General features: G+C 38.4%; 1 protein-coding gene across 3 annotated transcripts in view; it reads right to left on the bottom strand.

The window, feature by feature from the left end:
- Positions 1 to 20,267, bottom strand: part of ITSN1 (intersectin 1) — a 133,444-nt gene that overhangs the window by 92,905 nt on the left and 20,272 nt on the right. For all 3 annotated transcript variants that reach the window (XM_069871605.1, XM_069871614.1, XM_069871624.1), the window contains exons 2-4: positions 9,712 to 9,771; positions 5,404 to 5,496; positions 3,386 to 3,449 (exon numbers count right to left, since the gene is read on the bottom strand). In XM_069871605.1, the coding sequence (XP_069727706.1) occupies positions 3,386 to 3,449; positions 5,404 to 5,496; positions 9,712 to 9,739 (185 nt within the window). In that variant the 5' untranslated portion in view covers positions 9,740 to 9,771. The remainder of the gene's footprint in view (positions 1 to 3,385; positions 3,450 to 5,403; positions 5,497 to 9,711; positions 9,772 to 20,267) is intronic.

Below are 20,267 nucleotides of genomic sequence, written 5' to 3'. Positions count from 1 at the left end.
AGCAGCTGACAAGAAACACTACCTAATTTCACCGTTCTGCTTCTAATAAAATTTAGAAGAAGGTAGCATTCTTAAATTTCTTTCATTTAGGGTCTGGACAGAATCAGCACATAGCAGTAACTGGCTTAAACACTGACTAGATGTTTCTATCTTATAGAACTGGCCTGTGTTTGTAACATGAGTTTCCTAATAAGAACAGCTGCAGTAGGGCTCCATCACAATGCTAGGTACTGACAACTTCCCCTACAGATCTTTTGCTCATCCTTTCTCTTCTCTTTTCTGCAGAATGCAAAGACAATTTGAATATTTCTGAATTTAGGAGGCACAGAAACTGAACACGCACAGTTCTTTCCATGAAATATGCTTTTGATTAGCCTACAAAACATCTATCTCCATGAAAACAGCATAGTACATTAAAACAAGGAAACCTCCTTGCAGTTGACATAATCTGGATTTATTTAGCTTTAAATTCCCATATTAGATCACACAATCCCATACTGCATTATAAAACTCAGCCATAATGGAAAAACTTAGGTCTACAGCATCAGGCACTTGATCAATGCATGTATAGTAAGAGTCACAACTCACAGAATCACTAGGTTGGAAAGGACCCACTGGATCATTGAGTCCAATCATTCCCATCAATCACTAAACCATACCTCTCAGCACCTCATCCACCTGTCTTTTAACCACCTCCCTGGGCAGCCTCTGCCAGTGCCCAATGACCCTTCCTGTGAAAAATTTCCTCCTGATGTCAAGCCTGAACCTCCGCTAGCAGAGCTTGAGGCCATTCCCTCTTGTCCTGTCCCCTGTCACTTGGGAGAAGAGGACAGCACTCTGCTCTCCACAACCTCCTTTCAGGTAGTTGTAGATAACAATAAGGTCTCCCCACAGCCTCCTCTTCTCCAGGCTAAACAACCCCAGCTCTCTCAGCCGTACCTCATAAGGCCTGTTCTACAGCCCCTTCACCAGCCTTGTTGCTCTTCTCTGGACTCACTCCAGAGCCTCACGCTTGGACACAAACTTAAAAGGGTTGCAAGGGAAGCTCATATAAGAAATAGGTAAGTCAACCAATGGCTTTATTCTGTCCTGAAAAAATAAAAGTAACTCTCAATGTATGAAAACCAGATGTTATTGATAGTTTTAGTTCTCATTTAATTCCAGAGAGACATGCTACATAGAGGACACTTTTTGAGGTCACCATTCATAAGCGCTGAAGAAGAAAGATAGATTATTGCCTACTTAAGCAGTTATCTTCCGAGGCATTGCAGTCTCAATTCAAAGCCTGCTTAGAGGCTTCTTAGTAGATTACCAGCTTGGCAGACTCCAAAGCTTGTAAAAGGTAGAATAGTAAATTTGTCATGACAAGAGCATAGTCATTCCACTGACTTGGTCCACCAAGGTCCCAGAGACTTCTTTTTTTCTTAAATGAATGATGAGTAGAAGGCACGCAGGAAGTCTCAATATTAAGAACCATGCAGCTACTGTTTTTACAGAACATGAGTTCTGGGGAAGCTTAGCGGAAATTAAAATGAGGTAAACTCTTTAGAGTCTCACCTTAGACAACAATTACACCAAGTGCAGAGTATTCTCAAAGCAGCTAAGACAGAAGACATAAACGACTCCAGAACTCTCTCCTCTATTAAAGTACTCACAGATCTATATCAATGTTAATAGAGATTTAGATAGACAACATTACAATGTTGCTATTAATCCACAAGGCAAGTTGCCACTTGGAGATTTTACTCCTGGGAGCCAAGACAAACAATGATTCACATTCTTCAATGAACTCTTAAGCAGCCAGCAATGTCTGACTGCAAAGGACTTGGTGCTGCTGAACAGTTTAACTTCTATTGTTTCTGTAGGACAGCAGCAATCTGTGGTAAGTTACAAACATTCACTGATAGATCAAGAGACTTAAATCATTTCAGCTGTGGAAGAAAGGAATTCTCCTTTCCTTTTTCTTTTTTTTATTTAAAGGGGTCTTACTACCACTATGCAACTATTTTCCTACTTGGTTATTCCAATTCCAACCAGGAATATATACAAATAATCCAGATGTTTACTTAAATATTTACTTCTCTTAATTCAGAGCTGATCAAAAAAGACAGACAGCAAGAAAGGGATGTCTATATGCTTTTTCATGATTTATAAAGGCACCAGGAATAAGTTTTAGTTCAGCTTTATTTAAAAAAAAGTGCAAGTTCAGGTCTTGTCTCTATGACAACTACAGAACTAGTGGAATGATTCTCTCCGTCTCAGGAGGCTGGAAAACTGAATAATTCAGAGAGGAAGAGATTTTTAGGCAGACTATTTACAATTGTATAGTTTTGTTAACACCTATTTAGAGTTAATGTTTATGGAACATTTTTGGAGAAAGGACATCTTGTTTGAGACAAAACTTCTTTCCTTGTTTAACTAAGAGGCAAGAGAATTTCCAAAGGGACATTTGAACTCTCACTGTGTCTTCAGCACATGACATAAACAGAACAGATCTGACTTCTGTGAGATAAAGGTAATTTGAAAAGAAAATAAGCTATTTATTTAAAAGCCATATAAATCCAGCTCCTCTTTTAGGGATGAAAATTTCCAAAGCAATCGTTTTTCTTTCAAGAAAATAATTTTTCCAATCAGAGCAAGATTCTACATTTGTAAGTCCTCACTACAACAAAAGGGTTTTATAACTGCAACAAACTACTCTCTCTTTCAAAATGTTAGCAACAGAGGAAAAGTTAACAGATTCATCAGAAGTTACCCATCCCTCTGTTTTTTTCCAGTCTAGAATGAAAACCAGTGTCATTTCACCCTGCCTAGTAACAAAAAAGTTCTAGTAGCAATGCAATCAATGTGAATTTTGAATAATCTATGCAAGTTAGCATGTCCAAGTCTGGCAGGGTCATATAATTTGGAGTAGAAACAATTGCAATCCTGCATGAAAAAAATGGTAGATTGTAGAAATGTTTGTGGCGTGTAACAGAGCAATGGAGATTTTTACCTGTCTAAACTCACCAAGGAATAGTAAAAATTTCAAGCTTTCAAGCTGTATCTCCAGCTACAGTAGAAATAGTCTATGCCAGTCTTACTTTTTGTAAAACATTGTAAAATGAAAGCATTTAGTAATATGAAATAAGGATTTAAAATTGCCAACTTCAAAAATGCCATTTGTAAGAGAATGCTGATTTCCAATAATTGGCCTACTAACTTAAAATCTCAGGTACAGCATACTACAAAGCATATTTGCCTTGTAGACTTTTGGAAAGCACACTGAAGTAAAGCAGTGATTTTTAAACCCCAGAATGTGAAATAACAGTTACTGTCAAAGTCTGTACCACTAAGCTTCGCTCTGACGTAACTGCAATTTTTGTATACCTTCCCATATACTCACCATATCTGTGCTAATACCGGCTGAGGTAACCCAGATTGAAAAAAAAAGTTTCTGGCTTGATCACCTATAAAACAAATAGGACATCATTTCAGAAAATGCTAAAAATACCTGTAAAAGAAAAGACAAAATCAAGACTCAAAAAAAATCTAAAACAGAAGTTACAGTCAATCCATAAATACTTAATGCTATGTTGCATACATAACACAGTATGAGATTTAAACTTATTTTGTCACTTGCAAGCCTACCAGATATTTCCAACAAGCACAGACTGTTTAAGTCTGCAACCGTCAGCACCACATGCAGTCAACTGGGCATAAACATTTAGGGCAACAGGCAACTCATGGTTCACAGTCCCTAATCTATGTTAATAGCTTTCTTTGTTGAAATTGTATGCCTGTGAGAACAAGAAAAATTTTTCTTCCAGGCAAGTACATATAAAGTATCTTAGATCTTTTGGAAGTACAGTGACAGTCAGCTAGCACAAACTAAATAAAATGGTCTGTATCCTGACATGACGTCACCATTAAAGAAAGCCATAGTATACCTCAAAGTAGCTTTCCAACTATCAATTAAAAGTAATGATAGCAAAACAATTACAAAAGGAATAGGTTCTTGGAAATGTTGTGGCCTGTAAAGGAAAGTTGTTTACAGCCTAGAAATAGCACTAAATATCAAAGGAGGTCAATAAAAGCAGTAGTATTTTATATCATATCTGTCATGCAACAGGAGCAGAAACAAACTGTATACTTGGAGGCATGTATGCCTCTGATGAGACTGCTAAGAACCCAATTCTGATTTCAAACTCTAGAAATGCTCTTGAGAGATCAGACAGCAAGAAATGTAAATCACTTTTATGCCTTTCATTTCAATTAAGCATCAGAGTTTAGACAGTGCTAATTAAATGAAACAAAACAAACTAACAAAAAGTAGGCCTCCTAAGTTCAATGAAATTTTCTAAGATTAGTGTAATTCCTTTATTTGCAGCTGTTTCCCACAACTTAAATCAATTTTACAATTTAGATTTTTTTAAAGAGGTCACACACTGATTTCACTACTTTAAACAATCAGTTTCTGAAACAATTTCAATTAAATCAATACATCTTTACATAGACTTCTTGATGTATTGGTATGTTAGCATGGTGGGTTGACCTCAGGCAGAAACTGAGCATCCAGTCACTCACTCCCCTCCCCCCCCAGCAGGATGGGGGAAAGAACAGGGAGAGCAAAAGTGAGAAAACTCAGAAAACCCATTGGTCATGATAAAGACAGTTTAATAACTGCAAGAGTAGAAAAAAACCCCACCAAGTAATGCAAAGGTAATCACTCGCCACTTCCTTCAAGCTCAGTCTGTGAGCAATGGCAGCCTTGGAAGACAATAGGCCCCCACACACACAGTTTTTGTTGAGCATAGTGGTATGGGATAACCCTTTAGTCAGTTTGGGTCAACTGTCTCTGCTGTTTCCCTTCCCAATTTCTTGCCCACTCCCAGCCTACTTGCTAGGAGGTTTGCAAGCACCAGTCAGTCATACCCAAAATGTCCAAAACATGGCACCATACAGGCTGCTTTGAAGAAAGTTGACTCTGCTTCACCCACACTCAGTACAGTAGTTAATTCACTGAGCACATTAAAAGTACTGTAAATATTATCAGGCATCAGGATGATTCCACATCCTGAACTCTAACGCTACAGTTTTTAAGTATCATCTAGCTCTATACAACAGAACTGCTTTATAGAGCCACAATCATGAATAACCCTACTTAAAGAAAAATCAAGTGGCATAAACAAGGTATATAGCTGGCAAATAGCAGAAAAATACCAGAAAAGATGGAGTCGATGTGCATATATAAAATGAGTCAGTTCCGTTCAATTTTTTTAAATACTTACACCCAAATGTCGGCCAGGCAACTTTGTACACACTTAGACTAGTTCATGGAATGGTTTGGATTGGAAAGGACCATGAAGGTCATCTAAGTTAAGATTTAATTAAATAAATTAGAAGTGAACACCATTTCATTACCAGTGATAAATCCAGAGGTTGGCTTCAGACTATGAAACTGCTGATCATGTTTAGCTCTCTCCTCCACAGTAATAGCCCAGATATCCAGGTTGCCTAGTTCAAAAGAAATGGAGAAATAAAATTATGAAACACTACCTAAAAACTACTATTTCAGAGTGTAATCATATCATACCATACTGGACCTCTGAAAACAACATACACATGGAAGCCATTCATCCCAAGTCTATAGTCAAAAGCTTCATTAATCCTTAAATCGCCATTTAGGAACTTCAAAGAACAAAGTGTTACCAAATTAAGATGATTGCTGAGCACTGATTCACTTATCTGGCCCTTAGAAAAAATGAGGTTACTCAAAGTGCAATCAAACTTACACATGGACTATCAAAAAGACAACACCCACATACCAGAGGAAGTAATACAGAAAGTTCATAACACGGGACCATTTAGGGCCTGGGAAGTTGTTTGCCTCTCAGAGCGCATGCAGCTGAAAGGCAAGTTCTATTAACTGAAAAGGTACTGCAAATATTCATTTGTGTACTGTATGGCTTTGTACTACCAATAAGATAAAAACTCTCCTTACTTGCCTAGGAAAAGTGCAATTTAACCAGCTAGTAAACATTTCTCACAGGCAACAACAGCACATGAAAGAACATTCCCAATTCTTCTGAGAATGAGAAATATGAGTAAGAATGTATGTTACACAAACCAGATTCTTCACAGGACACTCAATTTGACTTCCAATGAACTCTCTAACACCGTGTTTCAGGTTTGTCTCAACTATTTCTAACCAGCAAAAAACAATTTCAAGATCTCTAGAAATAAACTGCACTGGCGTACCTTCCTGTAAATCCTACTGTACAAGAATGTAATCATATAAAGGCATCTAAGTCAATGGAACCACTGTTTTATTGAAGTAATTTTAAAAGAAAATGTAGACTTGCAGGAAAATGAAGAAGAGATCCAGCGTTCATTCTGTCTCAGCACTAAATTCTCAGAGATTAGATTTCAGGTCTACAAATATTCACAGCAAGTATTTAAAACTGCTTACAGACTGAGGTAGAATCAGACTCAGCAGTTAGGGAGAACATGAGAATTCCCTGCCTCCTGATTTTTTTCTATTTTAAACCTATTTTCATGTGGCATGATGTACTTGGAATGAGAAGAAAATGGACAAGAGGAAGAAAAACATTCCTTTAAATGGCAGATTTTATTAATAAAAGAAAAGCTACATTCTTGGTAAAAAATTATGATCTCAGTTTCAGGTAACATATTTCTAGAAGCAGACAAGCTAATAATATCCAGTTCAAAGAAAGGATATTTCAAGATCAGTCCAAAAATCCCAGAAGTTTAGTGATTAAGCTCACAGAGGCACTGTAAACAGATTTTATGGCTGTGCCTCTGTGGGGATGAAACGGGACTCTTTGGATATGAACATCCCAAAACACAGTAGTTCACATAAGCAATTATCTCATCCATCTTCTCATGAACTCCTGACACGAGGCAAGGAGTAGTGTTAAGACCATATGACCAATATGCAGACTAGGCCTACTACGAGAAGATGAACATCTCCCTGTACTGGAAAGACGACTACTCCAGCCTATGAACCTACAGCTGGATGTGGCAGCTTACACAAAGATGGAGAATTATTTATTGAATGTAAAGAGAGGAGTGGGGAGGGAGACAAAATTTGCAATGATTCACTGGCTTGCCCTCTCTCTGAGGTGTGCATGACTCCAGTACCAAGAAAAAATATTAAATCCAAACAACAAAAAAAACAAACCCCAAACAACGTAACAACAACAAAAAAGCATCAGCTCTTCTCTCCTTCTGCAAAGAAGGCAATAAAAAATAGAAATAAAAACTCTTATAGCATGAGGTTACTAAAAAGTATCCTATAACTAAAACCAAAATGTGTTGATTTCTTCTCTGGAGTCCCTGTAACTAGGAGAAATGATTGTCAATATTTATTCTTCCAGGTGGAGATTTGGTTGGTATTGAAATAGCAGATTCCCTCTGTGGGATATGAACATCAAGAGAGCCAATGTTAAACCACGCAAGCCTAGTCAGAAAGCATGAATGGCATCTCTGACATTGCCCCATTTCCATCTTTTGTTATTTGAAGAAACGATAAGACCTGTGGGAGGGCATGAAGTAGGATCTTACCCAACACCAAGACATCGTCTATGGCCTATACAGAGTTAGTGAGTTTCTTCAACTTATTTGGATATAAAGGAGGCAGTCACCACAACACAAAATTGACTCCTAAGCAAGCTATTCTTGAATACAGCAGCAAGCCCTCCAAATATCTTTTCTTTTACATGGCTTAGCAATCACCTCATCTACAAAAGTGAAGCAGTGCGCTCTCATATGAAATGGGCATTTTCTTCTGCACACCACATTCTTCCCAATAATTATAAAATTATATTCAAATAATAAAAATTAGCCTTTTCTGTCATTCTTAAGATGGGGTGCTACTTGCATTCTAAGATGCTACTTGGTAGACTTGGTTCAAGTATGAATATGAGAACAAACTTCCTTTACACCACATTACAAATTAAAGATACTCCAGAAACTACATTAGCCACATGCTTATTTCAACTTCCTCGCTGCAGAGCAGTCAGATGAGAAAAGTTGTTAGAGAAGAAACAGTGAGTTCCTTCCTTCATAAAGCCATGTACTACTTAACAGGATCCTAGAAAACATATGGAAGATCAAATAATACTATATAAAGTTGAAAAAAGCAGGCTGCTATCCATCTGTATTGCAATGAGAACTCTGAAGATGGCAGAGGAGAACGCTTTGAAGGCAAGATGTCCATGAAGAACATATGCACATGTTTAAACATGGGGGAATGGAAAGCACAGCCCTAACTCTAACCAAAAGGAAATACTTCAGTCTGATCGAGCAGATCACAGCATGACTTCTCTTAGATTGCGAAAATTAGGGTGAAATTAAGTTATCCACAACTTTTTATACCACCTGAAAGGGTATTCTAAGCAAAACTGTCCTGTCAGTTTATTTGATCAAAGCTTTTGGCAGCCAGTTTCACCTCCAAACAGGAAGTCTGTCACCAAACAAGATCTAATTCCAGAGGGCTGGACTGAAAGGTAACTGAGACAGTGACTGGCAGCTTTCAATTACACACTTCCCCTAGCTACCAAATGCAAAGAGATGCTTCTTCTGTTATGCTTCATGGACTTTTTCACACTGGCAGATTGCATCCAATCAACTGTGTTTAACAAGAATTGGGTTTCTCTAACAACATACTCTGAATAGCATGCATTCTTCCCAAAGTCTCCCACTGAAACACTAACACTAGATACAAATCTAATTCCTAGTTATATCTGATCTCCAAAACAGACTTCTATATATATTTATATACATATACACACACACTTTTCTGTGTATGTATGCTTATTTATGTGTCTATATGCACACACAAACATACATGAACACAAGAATCATCTCTGAATCTCCAGAGAAAAGCCCTTAGCAGATGCAACATTTAAGTGGAAACAAACTAATTCTATAGTTGCTAATTCTCAGCACTGAAATTTATCTTTGTAATCTTTCTTTGGAACAGTAGCAAAAAAATGCTTGAAAACGTATTTCAAGTGAATAGCAAAAAAGCAATGTGTCTGTTGCACTACCAGGATCTTTCAAAAAGACTGAAGTTCAAGATGATATACCTTCTCCTTTTATAAATGAAGAGCTAAAAAACATGCAGTACCTTTATTCTAATTTTAATGTGGGTTATGGGACAACAGGAAAAGAAATCTGTAGTGATAGCAAAGGCATCCGCTGTAGTTTTTAGCAATGAAAAAGTCCAGGAATCCTCAAAGAAAAAAACCCTATCTACTACTTGGCCAGAGCTATTGCTTTTAAAGTGAGAATTTATAACATTTAAGGAGCATTTCAGAATTTCCTCTGAAAAAAATATGAAAAAAGCAAGCAGAACTGAGTAGGGAAGCTAAAGACAGGAAATAAAACTGGGTAGCTGCAGAACAAGGCTATGTCCTACTGTCTAGTGACTTACTGGCCTGGATTTCCCCCACGGTTAAACTATAGAAATGTGATGGATCAATGCACAGAAATGGATAGAGCACAGCTTTTCTGTTTCACTCTACCGAGATGTCTCTGCAAAATTTCATATGTGTTCTCTAATGGGTCTGCAAAAATCAGATAAACTGTCATCTCATAAAGATGCACCATCTATAACCACTATCCATACAGAATATGCTCACTAAACACATTAATGCAGAATCTCTACACGTAAGAATAGTTCAGAACACACTATAAACAACTTACCCCCAAAAGGTGTTGGAAACTGAGCCATGGTTCTGTCACTTTTAGTTTGTTAATAGATGCCTGAAAAAGAAAGAAGCAGAAAATCAGTTATGGTGTCTTCCATTTTCAATATATATTCTGTACCACCATATAATCAATTAGCACAGCAAAATAAGATCATACAAATGCTATCCACAAGAACTGTTATTTACAAGAGAACTAAAAGTCTCATTTTTGCAGTATCTCAGGCATCATTTAGTTATGTTCTCAGAACATCCTCCTCAAAACCAATCTTCACTTAAAAATAATCAGTGATGTAGTCAAGAACAGAATTAAGTCAGCCAGAACAGACAAGCTCTCAGTGACACTGCTCAAGGCTGCACTAGTTTACCGGGTGTTAGAGCTCAGCTCCGACTTAGGAGTAATATTGGCCCTAATTCCAACTGTTGAAGACATACAACATCGTCAGCAATATGTTTTTTATTCCTGTTAGAAAAAAAAAATCATGAAATTCACCGTTTTGCTTAGAGTTCCTTTGTTCTTAACATAGTACATGAAAAAATGAACTAGATTTCAAGATTGCTTTACCCCTAAACGAGCCCACAAATTTAATAAGCACATCCAAATGAAAGAAGTGCTAGAGGTGAAACTGCAAGCAAAAATACACTAGCTAGCACTGCTTGCTTTTCAAATAAAGGCCATCTTACACAGTCTAGAAACCTAATCTTTAAAGAAAAAAAGGAAAAACATTTTTCTTACTCCACACAAAGACTGACATGAACTGCCTAAGCCAAGAGGACAATACCTAGTAACAGAGCCACAAAACAATGAAAAAGCAGCCTCTTGTCCTACTAGATTCCACTCATGTTTTCCAGGCAACAGGAAAAAGCAAAAGGAAACACGATCAGGAGAATAATTTAGACTGCTTGAACAGCAGCAGGAATTTATCAATATCACTAAGAAAAGGCATTAACTTGCATCAACAATTTCCTTTTGTCTGAATTTCTTGTTTGCTGCCCTCCCCATCCCCTTTTCACACTTCCCACGTACTCTTCTGGCTTCGAACTCAGGAATCTACTATATATACACTCCACAGATGTCACTGCAGAAAAACCCTTTTGCATCAGTCGTAATTTAGAGAAAATACTGTTTTTTCTTTTTTTCTCATAATTTGGCAGAGCAACCAAGAATGACACATGACTCAAACCTTCTTCCAGATGCCAGGTAACACAGCCAATACTAGTTTCATGCACGGCAAGCACTATCTCAAAACCTTACAATCACATGCATACTGATAAAGTGTTTTCAGAATAAGCTATCTTGGTAGCTCTTTCAAAAGCATTTCTTAAGTGCTAGAAGATCGGCATTCTAATCTTTGCTTATGTTTTCTATTTGTATGTTGCAGGCAATATCTCTATTACACTTCTATTTTTCAAAACTGCAAGCAAACACTAGGAAGAAAGACACACAGAGCTCTCTGAACTTCTCCACATATACTATTGAATCTTCCAGCATGGATTTTACACTTAAGTGTCAATAAGCTAAAAGGAGAGAGACCAACAGAGAGATTCTCTTCCAACCCACATTCTCCAGGCTACTGAAGGACAGGAAAAGCACTTGGGATAACACTGGGAGGACACGAGACTTCCAAAGAAGAACTAGAGGGTGGGTTGGGCAGTGGGGGTGATGGTGCTTGGTTTATTTTGCTTTGGTTTAGGGATTTTTTTGCAAGCTCAGAAAACTTGACTACTGTAAACACTGAGAAAAAAGAGTGCATAAAAGAACTGAAAATCTTTGGCACTTCAGGGAAGATATTCCTCCACAGCCTACTCGGAATTAATAGTTTATTCTTCCTTTACCTTGAACATATCGGAAAGAGAGGAGGCAGTGGGAAGTCTCATGACTAATCCTGTGCTGGATGCCAAAGAAAATGATTAAATACTGATGAGTAAAATGGGTAAAAAAAGCAGAAAGCAATGTTTACACTTCAGAGACAGTAAAATAAAATAGATTGCAGACAGACATACAATACCATGCAAACAGAGAGAGAGAAAGATCAACATTCCCCAGCAACAGAGTAATTTAAGTTTGCCGTTTATCACCAATGCACATCCAGCTTCCAAAAGTTTCATTTTACACAGTCAAGGAGACACCAGGCACTCTAACTCTGCAGGAATTAAACCTTGCAACTGTGGAGAGTTGATTCCAACAGCCTAGGGACAATTATATACGAAAATGAAGGCTAAAATATATCAAGAATTTCCCAGCATTTCAGTACTGACTTAGAAGTTTAAGTATCTAAGAGCTGGAGAACCTGCCCTGTGAGGAAAGACTGAAAGAGTTAAGTCTCTCCTCCCTGGAGAAGTATCCCTCGTCACAGTATCCGAGTACTTGAAGGGCGGCAACAAAGAGGACAAAAGCTTTCTTTTCTCAAGGAGTCACAAGAAGACAACAGGAAATGGATGCAAGTTGCACTGTAAGAGCTTTCATCTTGATATAGCAAAGAAATTTTTTACAGTGAGAACAATCAATGACTGGAACAACTTCCCCAAGGATGTGGTAGAATCCCTATCACTGGAGGTTTTCAATGCACGATTGGACAGGGTGTGAGACAATCTCATCTAGGCTCCCCCTCCTATGAAAGGACGGATCAGATGGTCTTTCGAGGTCCACTGACCCAGGCTGCTCTACAATTCTATTTTTAGGTTGAAAATATGGCATAGTCATTATATTATAACTTTATCATATATTTGGAAGTTATAATGGAAACACAAGCACTGATACTTCAATTTGCAACATCAGTTTGAAATAGTAACAAGCTGTTTTAAACCTGCATGCCTCAAACCCTCATCTCTACTGGTTACACAGCTGCATTAACTTTTCTGCCTTCCTTTTTCTTCCCAACACCTCCAAGAAAAAAGAATGCATAATGAGACAAAACAAAAAATATGTAGGAATCAACTGACCGGAAAGCTGACAGGAAAACAGAATGGGCAAATTGAGCTCTGTGCCCTTCTGTTCAAGGAAGCGGTAATCTCTCTCTAACTACTCATATTCGTATTTGTAGGAATTTAAATCTCAGCAATTTTTTGAACTCCAACAAATACAACTGACATTGAAATTATTCAAGGATAAAGATGGAGAGACAATAAGAGGAACCACAACTGCACTGTCAGTCAATTGTATGCACTGCTTCCTTAGAAAGCCAGCCTAAAATTCTTACCATAAGCAAAAACATGCCTGCAACAAACTTTTAAATACCAGTCTATTTTCCATAAGAATCAGAAGATGCAACAGATACTTTACTGTCCTTTCTAAAAGCTGTATAAGGAGCATTGAACTACTCACCTCTGGTTGTCCACAAAAAAAAAGTTCAAGCCATCACTGCACTGAGATTTGACAAACAGATCTAACATTAAACGCTTCCTGCTAACATACATCACTTAATCTATAAACAGCAAGACAGACATCTAATCTACCTACAATATAAACCACTAAACAACCATTCACAAGTTCTCTACTTCCCAACTCTCCAGAGAAGACATACACACCAGATTTCAAATTCAGTATGGTACCCACATCAACCCCACTGCCTGCCCTCACCTCACAAAGGTCTGTGCGGCACCAAGAACACATTTGCGTTCTCAGGGCAGTGAAAGCAGCGTAATGAACAAATGATGTTCCAGTAGATCAATGATTTGCAAATGCACACATGGCCCATGACACACATCCGCTCTCTGTAATTATTTTCTGCTCAGGACTATGATACTTCGTTGTTATGAGCAGGCAGAACGGATGTTATTTGTGAGCACTGTTCTCCAGTTTCACTCAATGTCTACTGTGTTCTGGGGTTTTACCTCTCTGCTACTTGGAAAGTGGAAAGCCCACGAAGTCTGGAAGTGAATATTTCCAGCAAGGAAAGCGGGGAAAGAGAAGAGTATGCTCTCTTGCAAAAATAATGGGCTTGATAAGACTAGCTGAGCCTACATTTTCCAGCCTGAAGACCAACGCTATTTCTCAGACGTAAGGAGACAGACAATACTTGGAAGTAGGTTCTCAGCCCTGACTGCCTTGTGCTGTGCTAATCCAAATGGAATAAATACAATCCTCCCATCCATGATCTCCCACGGACTTCAGAGTACAACAAAGCTTTCCCTGTGCTTAAGCATCAGCGATGAAGTGTCATACTGGCACACAGTGTATCAGGACCAAGGCATTCAGATAGGCATCACTTTTATATTCTGTACACTTATAGCTTTAGTAAACTGCATAATTATTTTTATATATGCAGAGAGTGTTAAAACATACATTTACAACTCACAGGCTAGTTTACACGAAAAACTCGATTACACTCAGCTCTGTGCCGGGGAGACAATGGCCCGGCTATCTCAGTGCTTATTGGTCTCTCTTCCATCATATACTACCATAGGTAAGTACAGAAATATTCTGTTTGCTGTCCCTCACTCCAAATAATTTACTCTCTTCTTACAAACAATATTCTGCATGCAAGTAGTACTCTCTGATATATATACAAGAAGTACCCTTCCAACATTCTGCTCCTCCTTAAACTTCAAGGAGGGCTTTCTAGTTCCTAATGCAACTTATCAGGCACCTTCCTTCTCCTACATAAAAAGAAACAAACCCAATCAGATAAAAACCCTATATCCTTCTCACGAATTCTAAACTCTGACAAAATACCCCAAAGCAGGATGTCGTGAGTATCACAGACTAACAGCTTTTGTTGTTTTTCTATATTACATCGGAAAGCCTTTAGACTAGTGTTAATAAAATGACTCTGATAGCTTCAACAAAGCCTAGTAATTTTAGATAGATGTTGGAAAACAAAAACAGTTTGAGACATTCATATGAGTTTGATCCTTGCTCTTTGGGGATTACATCAATACAGTTATCAGTTTCACTTAAACTTTCTCAGAGTTTCTGCTCTTCACAGGAATGACTTCTACCTGCAAGAAACCTTCACAAATATTAAGTTCTACTGTTTCTTGTTTATTTTTGCCAAGCACCGAAATGAGATTTAAAAAAGCTAGTCATCATTGCAACTGCTTTTCAATAGCTGTGCCAATCATCAGACTGCTGAGAAGATTAGTTAGTATTCACAGTGTCTACCTTCCATAGGAAAAGGATAACTTGACCACAAAGGAAGAATAAACCACTACAAACCACTGAGCAGGCAACAGGTGTAGTGGCAAGATGCAGCAGCCCTCCCTCCACTGCGAGTCAAAAGACAGCATAAGAGCCTAACACACACAGAACTCAATTTTTCCTGTTTTTATAAAGTAGGAAGTCATTTATCAACGTAATGTTGACATTTATCAACAACTGTGGTGGAGGCCTCAGATTGAAAAACAAAAATGGCATTTCTGTGTACAACAAAGTTGCAGCAGTTAAGGATAGTGTTTATTTTCTTGCCATGGCACCGCCACTTTATCTTGTTTGCTCACGTAATTTTTAAGTGTTTTTGCAGGAAATACATCCACAACTACTTCCACAGGAACTACCAGGTTTTTATCTTTTTCTTGCTGCAATACTACATAAGGGACACACTGTCCAAAAACATTTTATTACTTCAAGACATTGGGATCAAAATTCAAGAGGATGCTTAAAAGAACATTTTTGATAAAATCAGATCTATACCACTCAAAACTCTCAGACAAGTTTAAGATCCAGACAACAGAGTTTCTTTGCCATACAGACTAACAGCTGGTTTATTGTTTTCCACAATTTATCTTTCAGTAAGACACACTGAGTTTTGCAGGCTACACTAACTCATACGCTTCTAGGTGAAGGTACTTCTAATTTCTTTAACTGACATCTAAATATTAACATCAATAACCATAGAATCATTTGGGTTAGAAGAGACCTAAAAGATCATCCAGTCCCAACCCCCCTGCAATGGGCAGGGACACCTCCCACCAGACCAGGCTGCTCAAGGCCCCGTCCAACCTACCCTTGAACATGTCCAGGGATGGGGGCAGCCACAGCTTCCCTGGGAACCAGTTCCACTGTTTCACTACCTTCATCATGAAGAATTTCTTCCTAACATCTAATCTTAATCTTCCCCCTTCCAATTTAAAGCCATTCCCCCTCATCCTATCACTACACGTCCTTGTAAAAAGTCCCTAACTCACGTATGCCCCCTTCACCATTATAAAGTCTCCCTTTCTCTTCTCCAGGCTGAACAAGCCCAACTCTCTCAGCCTCTCCTTGTATGGGAGGTGCTCCAGCCTTCGGATCATCCTTGTAGCCCTCCTCTTGACCCATTCCAACAGTTCTATATCCTTCTTATGTTGAGGATTCCAGAACTGGACACAGAACTCCAGATGAGGTCTCACAAGAGAGGAACAGAGGGTCAGAATCACCTCCCTTGACCTGCTGGCCACACTACTCCTGATGCAGTCCAGGACACGTTTTGCCTTCCGGGCTGCGAGTGCACACTGCTGGCTCATGTCAAGCGTCTCATCAACCAGCAGCCCCACCAAGTCCTTCTCTGCAGGGCAGCTCAGTCACATCATCCCCATCCCATACTGAAATGGCAGACTGCACTGACCCATGTATAGGACCTTGCACTTGGCTTTGTTGAACCTCATTCCACCTCTCTGGCTTGTTCAGGTCCCTCTGGATGAGATCCTGATAAATTATTAATTTAACCTGAGCAAGGTGTTCAGGATTTTTCTTTAACACACAACTTTACTTTCTCAGAGAGATTTCAGAGATTAATTCCTTGAAAATTTAGTCCTCCTCTTCTTCCAATACATGAAAAACAACTAGATTACTGGTTATTGGCACTAGTATTTTCCTTTCTGAAGCAAATGAGAATCTATGGCAGGAAAGCATTCTAATTTACAGTAATAGCTAATAGTTTAAGTTGGAACAGAAACCCAATTCAGCCTAATCATGAACAATGAGAATGTTTTTCACGTGGCTATTACAAGCAGCAGAGAAACTAAATGATAAGGCTGGAAATGAGAAGTTAAAGAACCAAAAATCTTCCAGTATGATCACATTCTGCATCTTCATCAATAAAAAAAAAAAAATGTTGCTGATGACTACTTATTACCAGCAGTACTCGAGTAACTCCGAAGCTCTACAGTAAAAATACTCAAGGATAGTATGGCCTGTATAACAAAAGCAAAAGTCTTTCCCTTAAGGAGTTCCCAGTCTAATCAAATGGAACTAATATCAGGAGGAAAGCAAGTAAAGCCTGAAGTGATAAGATCATTTTGTTGTACAGTCCAGCTAGCACAATCTGAATGGCTGCTTTTAATCTCATACATACACAGGCTGTTTTTAATCTTGACAGCATTTCACCCTGTAATTTCAGTACTGAGTGAACTGTGACTGAATTACAGTACCTTTTGAAAGAGATGACTGTCTTTCGTTTCAAAAGATTTAACAGGATGGAAAAAACACTGCATTACTCAACTGTTCCTTAAACCCTTATTAAGAAAGATCTTGTTTTATTTTCACTTGAATATTCATTTACTTTCTTCTGAAGCACCAGACCTTCTATCTTTTTGCTTAATTTTTTTAGAATGAATATTTAATAGTTTCTTAGCACTCGCAACTTTCATTCTTTCTTTTCAGTTATCTTTACTTACAGAAGTGTAGTAATAAGCTGAGTTTTTATAGTTTGTTTGGTTTGGGGGTTATTTTTGTAAAAAGCTTCATTAACACAATTGCAGTTGGTTAAGTCCCAACTCCTCTACCTTCAAAACAAAAACAGAAAATATGAAACACAAGAATTACAGAGTTAGAAATACACGCCACACCTATAACATAGCCTCAATAGCAGCCTGGCATTAACTTCAAGAATGATTCAGTAAGGAGGACAAGGAAATAAGTGATATCACTGCTAAATATGAAAGTACTGTGTTCTCTTAGACTCCCAAAGTCTATTTTGTTTCAGAAACATGAACTTGAGCAGTAATCTCAACTGAGAGTAAGTAATTGTATATAGTTATACTGAATGCTAATAGAAACAGATAAAGCAGATTGGTTCTGCTATTTTCATTACATAAAATGAAGACAGCCATGCTTTATTTCAGAATTGTTATTCTGGCTGTCTCTATGGCTCAAGGATCACTAAGCAATGACACTTAGAATATAAATACAGAACAAAAACAGAAGAGTGGCCAAAGCCTGGAGTCCAGCCTTGGCCAAAGGAAAGCAAAGTCTAAGTTGTCTGTAACACCCAAGTCCTAGTTTTATGTTATTTGTGTACTATTCTATGAAGACATTGATAGTCACGTTACATCTTTGACCTAGCCACCCTTAATTTTTTAACTCCAGCTTTTCAGAGAGTAGAGCATAGTCAGTTTGAAAGCCCACTGGAGCGCTAGATCACTTCTATTTCATTAGGCATTTCTCCCTTACCCAATTTTTAATCTCTCCAATCTACATAACAAGTAACCTTGTTCCTTCCCTTACTGCCTGGATAAGAAATAGCCCAACTACAGAACAGCATCACTACACTTTCGTTTTTTGCAGATTAACCTCTTCCCAATTCCTATACCAACTATCACAACACAACGCCTTCCACTTCCCCTTGGGTCTTCTCCTATACTGACATAGACACTGCTGTATGACTTACAGGTCACGAAGGTCATGTGAATACATCAGAGGGTAATAGATAAGCTGATAAAACTCTTCCTTTACTACAGATTCCCAGTACACCACTCTGTGTGAACTCTCCCAGGTTTCCCCACTGGGCCAGCATTACTCCAGTGTTCCTACCTTCTCAATGTTAGTTGCTACTTAACTCCACTAGTGCTAAAGCCACCCTAACCACAAGGATTCATTTTTCATACCCCTGCACGAGCTCAGAAGCAATAGAGGAGGGGAGATGGTGGACCTGTGAGCTGTATTCAGTCCCAGGACTAACTGAAAAGGGAAGAAATTATGGACGCAGTTTGTGTCTGTGGTCCCCCTTTCTGAGTAGGCCAACATTACTTGTCTCTAGTATTAGATTGGAATCAAAGGACTCAACCCAGCCTGACATTCTTAGAGGAATGATGACAGCCAACAGAATAGGTCAGAGCCATCATGTATTCCTTGGACAGCAGTGGCAGTCTTCTACCCTAAGATGTCATTACTCGTAGCCCTAACCTTATCCCATGTAGCTATGCTGTGCAAATCCCCATTCTGGTCTGAACTTCACAGCTGATCATTTGAAATGGAGAAAACGAGAAAAGGAAAAGAAAAAAATATCAAATGTTCTGAGTTCTTTCACTTCACATTCTTCAGCTTTGCCCGAAAGTAACAGTTATGCTGTGGGAAGGGTAAGAAAGGAAAAAAAAAGCCTGAGTCAGCACAGAATAAGTTGAGAGAGTTCAGGATCTGTCTGTCCTTTCTGTTTCCCTTCTCCCTAGGCAAAACCATAAGATAAAAAGGTCTTGTAGGGCAGAGATAAAGTTGGTGATATAAGAGAAGGCACAGATGGCTCTGTCCTTTGAACTACTCCAGCATGGGTCATTTTGTCCTCCATAAGCACCTGCTCTTCTGAACTCTTAGAAAAAAGGAGATCATCCATTAAATAAATGCAGCGGTATGGGAAAAGCAGTTTGCTATAGCAGATTTATCAAGCAGATTTTCAAAATAGTGCTTTCATAGGAGGAATTATTCAGAGTTTACCAGGCTTTATCAGCATCTCAGTAGCTGTGTCAGGCCACATCACCATCGACTCAAGTAGCCAACATCTCTGACCCATGTACCTTCTGTTCTGAATTTCTTCAAAGTTTTGTCCCGCAGAAGAGTTAGAAAGACATTAGGAGCACATTCAGACCCCAGAACAAACATTACTATGCCATTTCAACAAGTATTCCTGTTACTTGCCTTCCTTCTGGTCAGCTTATTCTGTTGTTCAGACACAGATTATTAGCAGTCATTCCTTGTGGCTTACTTTCTCTCTTTATTTTTTCTAATTAGTCATATTGATTTCTTTGAGAATGACAATTCAAGAACTTTGATTTCAGGGCGAAATTCTCTGAAGGAGACCTTGTAAGATTACATAAGCACTCTTTGAACCTGCTTCAAACATGAGTAGCATCCCTAAGGGACGGCTAACCTCCCTGCACTTCACCAAAAGAAAAGACCCTAAAAAAATGAATGTGAATGGCAAAGACTCACTCATTAGTTTTGATTTCAAAAAGAAATCACTTATCAGTGAATTGCCCAACACCACTGCACAGCATGTTGTGAGAGAAGCTTGTTCTTTGGGGCAAAGACAAAACATGCATTAGAAAGCATCCCAAAGATGAGGATGATTTCTTAGTGTTTTTTTGAAAATACTTTTTTCTTCTTCAACAGAGCTTCCCAGAGAAAGGGATCACACAAAGATTCTGCAAAAAGTTGTGAGATTAAAGTTTAAAAGATTCTCATGTTGAGCTAAAAATGTCTTATTGACATAAAGCTACCAATGCAGCATACACCAGGAAATTGTTCTGTGGCACTATCACAGAGGTACAGTCTCGACCCGACTGCTGTAAGGTGATTGAATATATTTGTGTACAAAGCAGTGCCTTATCTACCGCATACACTCCAGTTATCCGATACTTTTG

This window comes from Phaenicophaeus curvirostris, chromosome 1 (genome assembly GCF_032191515.1).
Source record: "Phaenicophaeus curvirostris isolate KB17595 chromosome 1, BPBGC_Pcur_1.0, whole genome shotgun sequence".
Taxonomy (NCBI): domain Eukaryota; kingdom Metazoa; phylum Chordata; class Aves; order Cuculiformes; family Cuculidae; genus Phaenicophaeus; species Phaenicophaeus curvirostris.
Note: the sequence above shows the minus strand (reverse complement) of the source record. Positions and strands in the feature narration are given on the sequence as shown.